The sequence below is a fragment of the Cebus imitator genome, unplaced genomic scaffold (genome assembly GCF_001604975.1).
Source record: "Cebus imitator isolate Cc_AM_T3 unplaced genomic scaffold, Cebus_imitator-1.0 Scaffold26, whole genome shotgun sequence".
NCBI classification, from domain to species: domain Eukaryota; kingdom Metazoa; phylum Chordata; class Mammalia; order Primates; family Cebidae; genus Cebus; species Cebus imitator.
In genome coordinates this window covers 5,125,615-5,138,000 of record NW_016107341.1, presented here as the reverse complement: position 1 = coordinate 5,138,000, position 12,386 = coordinate 5,125,615, and the positions used below count along the sequence as shown (strand labels likewise).

The 12,386-nt window shown below is 35.9% G+C and overlaps 1 protein-coding gene across 9 annotated transcripts in view; it reads right to left on the bottom strand.

Moving 5' to 3' along the window:
- Positions 1-8,073: 8,073 nt before the first annotated feature.
- The window catches only part of CACNA2D1 (calcium voltage-gated channel auxiliary subunit alpha2delta 1), a 489,928-nt gene continuing 485,615 nt past the window's right edge, over positions 8,074-12,386 (bottom strand). For all 9 annotated transcript variants that reach the window (XM_017523103.2, XM_017523100.2, XM_017523102.2 and 6 more), the window contains one exon: positions 8,074-12,167. In XM_017523103.2, coding sequence (XP_017378592.1) covers positions 12,051-12,167 — 117 coding nt within the window. In that variant the 3' untranslated portion in view covers positions 8,074-12,050. The remainder of the gene's footprint in view (positions 12,168-12,386) is intronic.

The following is a 12,386-nucleotide window of genomic DNA, read 5'->3' as shown; positions in this document are numbered from 1 at the left end:
GCTGGCATTTACAGTGGGTATTGAAGCATAAGAAATAGTAGAAGGGAGGGCAGGAGAAGGCATCGTGGGAGTTGTGTTCAGCCGCTGAAACATGAATTAGTGTGCTATATTTGAAAAACTTTAGGTAATTTGGTAAGGTTTAAGTTAAAATTGCATTTTTTTTTTTTTTTGGTGTTGGAATAGGAATGAGGGGAATATGAAGTCATAGTAGCGAGAGGCCTGCTTCTAATTGGTATCAGATGTCCTCCTAAGGCACTTAACATTTTATTTTATAGGCAATGGGGAGTCACTGAATATTTTTTAAAGGGGGAAGATGTGATCAGAGGTACCTTTTAGAAAATGATACCATGGGGGTGGATTGAAGTGGAAAGAAACCCAAAGTAGGGAAACCAGTGGGAGCCATTTAAATGGTTTGGGCAAGAGTTGACAAAAGTCTGAAGAGGGAAAGTAGCAGTGGGTGTGGGAAACAGTGGGAAATCATAAGGTCTTCAAGGTGTAGTCTTGTCAGAATTTGGTCATTGAATGACACTACAGTTTCTGGCTTAGCTGGCTTGGCCTTTCTGACTAGGCCCTGAAATAGAGAGGGCAAAAGGAGAAAGACACATTTAGAAAGATGTTAGTTATTTTCTAGGTATGGTAAATTAGTCATATATTTAAGACTCCTAGGTATGAGTATTCAATGACAATTGGAAATTTGGACCAATCTGAAGATAGAAAACCATAAAATTTAATAAAATCATACTGGCAAAGAGTTTACAAACACCAGTATTGAAGGGGAAAGTGAGTGGGACCGTCCTGAGAAGACAGTGAGTAAGAAAACAGCGAAGCACTGGAGCTCAGAGGAGTTTGAGTTCTAAGAGGAGGGAAACTGACAGAATATATTAAGATTGGAATGAGGAATTAAGAAATCATCCAAAGTAGATTTAGAGGAAAAGTTGAGATGAAATTTCAGAAGACTGAAAACTAAGGAAAAGGAGGAAAAGTGGCAATTTAGCACAGGAAATTCAAGTTTTTTGATGAAAGGAAATGAGAAAATGGATGAGGTAATGCATTTTTGTTGAGGGAAACTTAAGTGTTGGCCCATAAGTGAGAATTTTTTCTTTCATACCCCAAGCTGTTAGCTGAAGTCAAACATTCTCCCAGAGCTAACATTGCCATCTGCCTCTCCATTATTTAGTCTATATCTGCTGTGCTCCAGATGTCTAATTGTTACTGAAATTTGGATGAAGATACCCAGGGCAGTGTGAATCTTCCATCCACTTTCTTCCCAGCTCAGTCACTAAACCCAGGTCAGCTCCCATCAGGTTCTTCCCTTTCATCTGCCATCAGTTCCTTGTTACCAAGATCTTTTCATTGCATAGTACCTTTTTAGAGTTAGTAATATATGCCTCTTTATGCAATTTTTGGACAAATACTCTCCCTGTGGTCTCCTGCAACTCATGCTGTGTTTGTGTTTCTCATCATTGTATTTCCAGTGCCCAGTAGAGAGAAAATTTTGAGGTCTTGGTAATATTCTTTATACCGTAGAAATCTTCTTGATGTCATGTTTCTCTAGGTACTTCCGAAATCATCAGCATCAGAATGATTAAGCTTTTGAGGTAAGAAATAGAGGCCTTAATAAAATAAATCAGAAAGGGAACAAAAACTTAGAGATGTCATACAGCATGCCCAAGCTGGGGAGCTGTGATGTATCCCCAAGCAATCTGACTGTAGAGCCAGGAATTTCTATCATGTACCACAATCTCTCTTGCCTCAGTCAGGTTTCTTTGAGGACCTGTAAATTAAGATGAACAGGCAGCCTGAAAACAATCTGAAATAATCATCTTTTAAGTGGGATTTTAAAAGTTTTGATTAGCTTTTTATTTTGTCAAGAAATGGCCATTATTTAATTAAATGTGATATGTAAAAAATATTGTCAAGTTATATCATTTTCTAAATTTATTCTGTTGCTCAGTATCATTTACCATAAAAAGCATGATTAAAAAGTTCTCTTTGGTAATATTTATAGAAATCTGTGGTGCAACTATATAAGACATTCGGTATTCTTAATGCGACTAAAATAGAAATAGAGTGTGTAGTAAAAAGAATTATCGTAATAGTGGTTCTAAACATCAACCACAATCAATGAGAACTTTATTATCATGTATGTGCAACTATAGAACCTAGATCATAAGAGAAAAATGAATAGAAAAGCCCTCAGAAAGAATGCAATTAAAATTGGATTATAGAATGTGTTTAAAAAATATGCTCATGAAATGTGTTCATGTACAACTGAAACAAAAAATTGTATGTAGATAGTTTTATAAAGTATAATTCAGAAACATCCTGCATCTGAATCGTCACTCCTGTCACTTAACATGCCCCTGGGTAGTGTAACCCTGGCTGCAAGAAATACTCGAGATTCTGAATTAATTAGAGTGGGACCTAAGTATCAATATGGAAAACAAACCAACGAAACTTCCAAAAGCATTTCTAACATGCAATCAGTGTGAAGAGTGACACTGAGTATATATATTCTTGGGCAGCAGGGACATATACATCTTTGTGTCTTCACTGCTTCACAGCCTCAACAATGCACAAACGCTCATTCACAGTATTTCCAAAGTGCAATTTTTCATTTTCTCCTCTGGATTTGACCCGTCTACCTCACCCTTGCCTTGGGCACCCTCCTTTGTTCCCCGAACTTGGGAGACAGCATAGCTAGTCACGATGTTGGACTTCGAAACCCTGAAAATAATTGTTTTCCCTTTTTTTTTCCCAGTATAACCAGTAAATCGTAAAGTTTTCTCCTTTTTCTCTTCTAAATATTTCAAAAATCAGTCCACTTTTCTCTATCTGCCTTCCTACCAGTCAACAAAAGTTTCACACCTTGATGGTGGGCTCTGAAGTGCTCTCCTTATCCATAGGTGTTCTTCTATCAATAACCCATATTTCACCCAGAGGGGTTGTCCTAAAATGCAAATATGATCATACTGTTCTCTGCCTAAAACTCTTCAGTGGCTATCAGTTACCTAAATACCTGATGTGATTCACAGAGAATTTCAGGCCCTGGTTCTTTATCTCTCCAGCGGCGTCATCTTCCACTTCTTCTTCAGTTGCCCACGCCTCCAGCCAGACTGCACTCTCGTAGTCAGCTACGTCTAGTTCCTTGGGTAGGTCTTTTGGTTTTCAAACACTCTTCTCCATTTCTTACAGTATTGCCACCTTCTTCTTTCAGCTTAAGATCATGGCATAGTCTTGCTAGTTTACTTTTATGTCAGCTCCTATAATAACATTTATTTCCTACAGTAGCACTTATCTCACTATTGTAAATATTTATTATATTTTCCGTATTCTCATCCAGTAGTTCCTCAAGGAAAGGACACTCATCTTCCTAGTACAATCTTCACTTTGGGCTGAAGCGCTAAAGGTCCTAATTATCTACATGTATCAGTCTGTTTTGTGTTATATAAAGGACTACCTGAGGCTGTGTCATTTATAATGAAAAGGTGTTTATTTTGGCTCATGGTTCTGCATACTATACAACAAGCATGGCACCAGCATCTGCATCTGCTCAATCATGGCAGAAGGCAAATGGGGAGCAGGCCTGTCACATGGCAAGAGGAAGAGGGAGAAAGAGAGATGCTAGGCTCTTTTAAACAACCAGCTCTCGCATGAACTAATAGAGCACAAATTCACTCATTACCATGAGAAGGGTACCAAGCCACTTACGAAGGACCCACCGCCATGACTGAAACACCTCCCAGTAGGCCTGACCTCCAACACTGCGGACTACAAATCAACATGACATTTGGAGGGGACAAATCTCCAAACTATACCACTGTGCCATTAATGTGTCATATAAAGGCTTTATTTTTTTACCTTTTAGGTCTGGGGTATATGTGCAGGTTTGTTACATAGGTAAGTTGCATATTTGCATTTTAGGACAACCACTCTGGGTGAAATACGGGTTATTGGTAGAAGAACATCTACAGATAAGAAGAGCACTTCAGAGCCCACCATCAAGGCGTGAAAGTTTCGTTGACTGGTAGGAAGGTAGATCGAGAAAAGTGGACTGATTTTTGAAATATTTAGAAGAGAAAAAGGAGAAGACTTTATGATTCACTGGTTATACTGGGGAAAAACGGGAAACAATCTCATGGTTCTGACGTTTAACATCGTGACCAGCAGTGCAGTCATTTTATCTTGTATAAAGGGTCCACATCTAACACTTCAGTTGAATAGAGAATAAATGAATGTTTCGTGGAGTACACATGGGTACAAAGAAGAGAACAGCAGATAATGGGCTCTACCTGACAGTGGAGGGTAAGAGGAGGAAAAGGATTAAAAAAACTACCTATCAGATACTATGCTTATTACCTGGGTAATGAAATAATCTGTAAAAGAAACCCATGTGACATGCAACTTACCTATATAATAAGCCTGCACATATACTCTGGACCTAAAAGTTAAAAAAAGAATCTTTTATATGACACATTAATGGTACAGTGATATAATTTGGTTCGTCCCCTCCAACTGTCATGTTGATTTGTAGTCCGCAGTGTTGGAGGTCAGGCCTACTGGGAGGTGTTTCAGTCATGGCGGTGGGTCCTTCGTAAGTGGCTTGGTACCCTTCTCATGGTAATGAGTGAATTTGTGCTCTATTAGTTCATGCGAGAGCTGGTTGTTTAAAAGAGCCTAGCATCTCTCTTTCTCCCTCTTCCTCTTGCCATGTGACAGGCCTGCTCCCCGTTTGCCTTCTGCCATGATTGAGCAGATGCAGATGCTGGTGCCATGCTTGTTGTATAGTATGCAGAACCATGAGCCAAAATAAACACCTGTTCATTATAAATGACGCAGCCTCAGGTAGTCCTTTATCTAACAAAAAACAGACTGATACATGTAGATAATTAGGACCTTTAGCGCTTCAACCCGAAGTGAAGATTGTAGCAGGAAGATGATTTTCATGATAACAATTCATAATACTAATGAATGGGATTGATGAGTGTTAACACAGTGCTGGGCTCAATGTTAGGTTATCCGCATTAATTTTATTAATCATCAGGGCAATCCTTCAATGTAGTTGCTGTTATTTTTATTTTAGGGATGAGGAAACTGAGGCTTTTTGACGTTATGTAACTGGTCCATGGTTCCCTAGCTAGTAAGTGGTGAAGTCAGGTTTTAAATTGAAGCAAAGGATTCCAGTGTCCACGTGGCTACACTGCCTTCACAATGTGGATTAGGGTAGTACTACAGTTTCTGGATTGAGAAGCTTTACAGGTTACAATAATTATAAAATAAAAAAGGAGGGAGGGAAATAGAGGTAATGACAACTAACATAAGTTTGCTAACTCTTTATTTTGCTCTTTGCAATAGTTATAATCGACAATGCCACACTTTCACAAACATCATTTTTCCTTAAACAATTAGGGGAAAGAATATCTAGAAAAGGGAATCCCTTCCTAAAACAGAAAATTGGCAAACCTAGCTTGCATTTTACTCCAACCTATACATACATTGTCCTTATATCAATGTGTGTGAGAGCTGGTGTCTGGAATCACTGTCTCTAGGGAAGTTACTAACAGTCAGCCAACTCAGGTTCCTGGTCAAGTTTTGACAAAAGGAGCTGGTGGCCTTGGACAGGATTTAATTCCTCTGGGCTGCTTCCTTTGAAAAGAGTGCACTTACTTAGAAATGCATGAGCTGTCTTAGAATCCATTAGCTATTTTTTAAAATCTTAAGCAATTTTTTTTTCATGGAAACTTCATAGGACAGTATGAGAAAGATGTTTAAAATCATTCATCCTTAACATTTAAAGTTCTTGATGAACTTTTTAGATTAAAACAATGAAAATGCGTCAAATGCCCCCGAAACCGCTATATAATAAATCATTTGGGGGAAAATTGCACACATCTACAAAAAGGCAAACTTTGACAAAATTTCATGAGTATACATTTTTTAACATACTAATAACTAAAATGTACAGTCCAATATTTGGGTCCAGGTTTATATTTCATGCAAAAACTACCTAAGCTTTCATGATAATAAATGCATTGATGAAGTGTTTTATTAAATGTAGCACATTTGACAACTGGCATATGCTGAGTGAGTTTGTTGATTTCTTATTGTAATAGCTGTGAATCTACTTTAATGTGCCATACTTACTAAAATGAGCAAGTTACATTGATTTTCCAATTATGATAGTAATATTAAATTTTCTTCTTAAACATTTTTAAACAGTACGTTTATTAAGTAAATATAAAACAGCATTGTTGAGTTGTATACCAGTTTATAGGAAAGTGTGTAAGTGCTCCAGTGGGTAACTTCACTTTGAGATACAAAACATTTGGGAATTCAGAAATGTCCAAGAACTTGAATATATTAGGACCTCACACCAATAATTAAAAATTTTGAGCAGTAGTGAAAACTGGTGGTCAGAGGTAATATGCCTTACAGAGCTAAAATTCTAAGGCCTACTTTAATATAACACAAAGGGAGAAGACTACCAACATATGTTTGTGGATGTACAAATGAATAAGTCTAGGTTTATGAATCTAGGAAGTAATAGGGTTAATGGGCAGGGGCGGATGTTTGATTGTTCAGTTTGTTTTAGATAGAGGTGTTCCAAATGCATTTAGGCCAGGGGGAAAGAAGCTTGCTGAGAAGGGGGATGGAATATGCTTGAGAAAGAACTGATGAAGCAAGGTCCCAAGAGAAGAGGCCGGAATGGGATCAAGATGATTGATAGAGGAAATGAAGGTCTCTGGGGAATGAGAAAACTGATTGAAGAGATAAATTGGCATAGAACGAATCCAGATGTTCAAAAAACAACTGTTATCAACCTTACACTTTTGTGTAGGTTTTTTTTTTCTGTTAAAATGTCTTGATCAGACATGGAGGTCAGATTTTCCAGTAATCACCATCATGGGTAGCCACATACTACATTCCACCCATACATAGGTATTTTTTAAATTCTCCAGAAAGAAAAAAGATGAGTAGGCTTACGTTGTGCTAGATTCCATACAATATCATCAGGCTCATCACTTTATCAAATGAGCATAGGAAGGCAGGTAGTAAGCTGGTAGAAGTTTCCTATAAGGAACCTAATAGGATTTTTGGGGAAAAGTCTTTATACTTCATTGCCTCAGCTGCTGTTCAAATGTTAGATGCATAGAAGATATGCACGTCAGCTATTCTAACTCGTTTCTTTTAATATACTTTCCTAATGTCTTTAAAGAAACATGGAAACATGGCCAGGTATGGTGGCTGATGCCTATAATCCCAGCACTTTGGGAGGCCAAGGCGGGTGGATCACAACGTCAGGAGTTCTAGACCAGCCTGGCCAGTACAGTGAAACCCATCTCTACTAAAAATACAAAAGTTAGCTGGGCATGGTGGTGGGTACCTGTAGTCCCAGCTATTCAAGAGGCTGAGGCAGGAGGATGGTTTGAACCCAGGAGGCAGAGGATGTAGTGAGCTGAGATCATTCCACTGTACTCCTACCTGGGCGACAGAGTGAGACTCCATCTCAAAGAAAAGAAAAGAAACGTAGAAACATTACTTTTGCCTAGGGAATATTTTTTTTAAAATAAACGTAGTCCAAAGTCAGTCTGATTAAGTACATTCCTAAATGCCTTGATGGAAAAGGCACATTAGAAGGTTAGACTTAAGGTGTTGCGAGTGCATTGACAGGTGTCTGCGTATGCAGGGGATTGTTTCAAGATGCCCACATCAAAATCAATGCGTACTCAAGTCTGGAAACTGGTTCCACAGAATCTGAGAATAGAGAAAGTAGTCCCTTGGTATATGTGGGTTTCCCATCTTGCAAATACTGTATTTTCAATCTGTACTTGGTGGAAAAAAATCCATATATAAGTAGACCCATGCAGTTCAAATATATGTTGTTCAAGGATTGACTGTATTTGTGTGAGTTGAGGTTTGTAATTCTAAAATTACTATTTAATCCCAACTTTCATTTCCACAATACACAATTCTCTCCATAAGAAGGCCTACCTTCTTAAAATGTATTTATGACAGAACCATTTGTCTCTTTTAACTGGATCTTTAAAAAAGCAGAAAACCCAAACTGTGTGGTGACTTTAAATGATAAACTTTTATTCTGAATATACTGTTTTTGCACAAGATTTAACACAACATTTTCTGGGATTATAAATATTTTATAACAGTATTATACAAATTTTTACAAAATGTTTTTCTCAGGCTAGATAATTTTCACAAAAGTGTCAAGAGAACATAATAAAGGGGAGAAAAGAGAGATCTATTGTTCACAAAAGCCAGTTGGCCTTTTGCATGAATGCACACTGAGTAGTTTAATAAAAGTATTCCTAAAGGCATGATCTGACACTCACACAACAACAAAAAAGACAGCTTTACTAGGTCACATTATAAACTCAGTTGGCATCTACACAAGACAGTATCCCATTAGTTTCAGTGAAATTTCTTTGAGATATAACTGTGCAAACTAGAAATAAGGTAGATGTAACTATGGGTAAGGGCTGTCTAATTCTTCAAAATCTGGAACTTTTCCAGCACTTGATACATTTTATTGGTTTACTGTTTACAGAAATGTACTATAAATATTAACAATATTAACATTCTGCTATGGGAAACAATTTTAGATGAAAAAATCTTTAAAACTATGGGGAAGTGAAATAGTCATTCCATTCTGTTCTTTAAAAAAGTCACAACATCCATCTTATTTCACTAGGTCAGACTATACCATTAAACGTTTTAATGTCTAACATGATCAATGGAATAGATTCAGAGTTTTAAATTAAGACAAAATTTAAGCTTTGTTGGTCACAGACAAAGATTGAAATGAGATCCAAAATACAAGAGAGCATCAAATAAGCAAGTAACACTTGGGTTGCAAAGGTCACTTAAAAGGGATACTGCCTATTTGAACCCCGTAAGGCCAGTTTTAAAGTTAATAAAAGGAATATTATAGGAAAACTTACAAATGGCAGCAACACTTTTTTTTTTTTTCCCCCAAGTTAAGCAGTAACTCCTCAAGCATTAGAAACATGAAAAAAGATCATACTAAAATCTTATAGGCCCAGGACCTAAAAATCTCTTCAATCAAACTTGCTAACTATGTCATGTTAAAAACCTGTTACAAATATGGACCACGGTTGGTGTTTGGCAGTAATGCTGGTTGTTTAAATGAGGAAAATATAAAGAAATCATTAATGCAAGATTCTTTCTTGTTACTCGACAACATTGCCAGACTTATTTGAACTTTTAGTGACTAACTACATTAAGCCACATGAGTATAACAAAAATTAAATAGTAAAAGCAGTGTATACACTTTTTTATTGATCTGTTGAACTGTTGATCGATATTAATAACAGGCTATAATTTAAGTTCTTGTCAACAGAACTCACAGAAAAATAAGTAAATTTAATAATTTGATGGGATGAGTGTTACTGTCTTAAAAAAAGTATGCTTAAATATTAGCATGAAGACTAATATTAATCATGGGAACAATGTTTAGTCAGCTTGCTCTCACCCAATTTTCAGTTGTATTTACGGTTGTCATAATATATAACTTTATAACAGAAAATAAAGGTTCATAGCAAAACTCATGCATGTAAATATATTTTGATGGCAACAGAAATCAAATAGGATCCTGCCAAGAGATGCCAAGTTTAACCACAATTAATACAAGAACAATGCAGTTGATGAAAACATATAATCGACATTAGCCATGAAAATATATTTAATAGATTTTGAACATAATAATTTTAAGGTAGTTTGTTGTATGCTGGAAGCAATTCAGTTGTTTTAATGTGCATTGTTTATATACACAAACTAACAATTTTATATTTTGATACCCCCTTCCCAACACTATCATGGTTTAAAATAGTCCAGCAAAAATGGAACAAGCACTTCTTTTAAATATTTAACAAACAACATGATTTAAACACTGTTACTAGAGTGAGAAGTTTTTTTCCACATACATTTTAAATCACTTTGGTGTTTTCTAAAATGTCAATAGCAGTTATGAATGACACTATAAAGTCACAACAATGCATTAGAAATGGTAACTGATGTCAACTCTTAGAACAATAGTTGGCAAAGTGATTCCATTTCCCCCTCCCCGCTTTTTAAATAAAAAAAAAATCTTAAAGAAATGTACACAAATGGTACCTAAGGTATATTGACAATGGAAGGGAATTACAAATGTATGCAAAGCTAAAAACAAAACAAAGATTATCTTTTTAACTACACTAAATAATTGGTTATATCTTTGATATGTGGAGCATATTAAAGCATGCTGGATAATGTTAATAACTTTGACTTAAAAAGGATATGTAAGAAAATTTCCAGCATATAAACATACCAGTAATTGGCATGTCCCAAAGAAAGAAAGACTGCATTTTATCATAAAAAATATCGACATACTTTCAGCCTTCAGTCAAGTTATTATTCTTAGAATTACACATTCATAGTTTTTACCCTTTCTTCAAATACTGTTTGCTCCAGAAAATAATTTTTAAAAGCATAAATAATCTGCTACCATATTAATCTATAATGAAATATCTGATTTACTACACTAACCATTTTCACCAATGAGGCTGTATAAAAAACAACTTTTATTATTCACAATCAAGTATTCATGTGCATACATAGAGATTCAAGGTTTCCTATTTGTTCAGATTACTGTAAAACCCTTATCGAATTGCATGGAAATTTTGGTCAAACGATTATACCATTTAAAATGGAAGGGCAAAAGCAGCAGTAGCAGGAACTTTTGGATTGTATGTGCTACTATTGAAACGAACAAAGAGGAAACCTAGGATGAATCTTCATTGCGAACATATATGTACTTTTCAAAAAATAAATGTGTCAAATCTGATTTATGTACTTAAAATATCTGTACATAGGTTATCAGGCGAAAGCACAAATCTGTATAAAATTCATTAATTCTCATTTCACCATTTATCTAACCCCAATCATTCAGCATTTACATTGCACAGTATATTCAGAGTAGTTTAACAACATTTTAAAAGATGACTTTTAAGTGCATTTACACTGCAAGATTCAGATTCTTACATAACAATAATGTCACTCAGTTAACTTTTCAATGACTACACTCTACAGTAAGAGAAAAAACTGAAAAGTTAAAATAGCAGCAGCATCATGCAAAATACCCTTGGTAAACCAAAGTTCATTTATCACAAGAAAAACATTTCCCCCTCCCCCCTGACAAGCTTTTCTTAGAGCATTTTAAAATATCTGGCTAGCACTACAGAACTGTACTGTGAACAAAAGGAACATTACATTGAAGCATTTATTAAGGGCTTGCTTACATTTATGAGGAAATATGTCACATATTCTAATTTCACCCTCAAGCACCTTTAGTTTAATAATTTCTTAGTTACTATTTTCAAACCATTAATTCCTTACCCCACCAAAATGTGATTGGTCATCAATTGTGTTTTATTTTTGGCAAAGAAGCCGTTCTTCATAAGGCATTTTATTCATGGCAAATTTTTCATAGAAAATTAGCCATTATTTATATTTCAACAATTTAGACCAATGTTAATTCTCTCTCTCTCTCTCTCCTTTTCTCTATGTATTTCAATAATTTCTACTCAAAGTAGGAGTTATCTTTTAACAGAAGAGTAAGTGAAGGCAAAAATAATTTCTTCCCCCTTAGAAGTTTTCTTAGTAAAATTGCAGCAAGTCAAAATTCCAGGTCAATATCAATTCATTTCTTAGGATCCATAAACAATTGTATGGGGAACCCTTTCACATGTAATCACCAACAATGCAAGAACAAACTCCCAAATTTTCCAATAGAGCACACGTATAGGATTTTGCTTTGATGTTATACATAGATGATGCAGCATTCACACACGTTTAAGGATCTGACACCCTGACATGCAGCCAGTGGGTGCCTTAGGAGTCTGCGCCTTAGTGTTATGCCATGGTATAGGTCCAGCTAATGTTTGTCTAATTTGATAGCTGACCCTACTGTAATGTAATTGAGGGCTCATGTTTTGGCAGGGTCTGGAGTTTAATTATGCAGATTTGGTTTTAGAAGGTCATAACAGGTGGTGTCTGCTGCCAGATACCAGCCAAAGTAGTAGGAACTGGATTCCGATGATGTACCACAGGGAGGGATTTAATCCAGAGACACCACCACAGTCAGTATAATCCTCCTGTCGTAAAAAAAAAAGAGAAAAATGAAAATCTTGAAAAATACTTAGGAACACATCTTTCAGAGTAATCCATATTTAGTTCACTTCTGAACTTACCTTATAAAACTGCTTTAATTGAAATCCAAATAAATTAAATTCTCCTAGATTTTATCATTGAGGAATTTTGGGTACAGCAATTTCCGTAGCATCATTTAACAAATGCTTTAAAGTTTTAGTTGT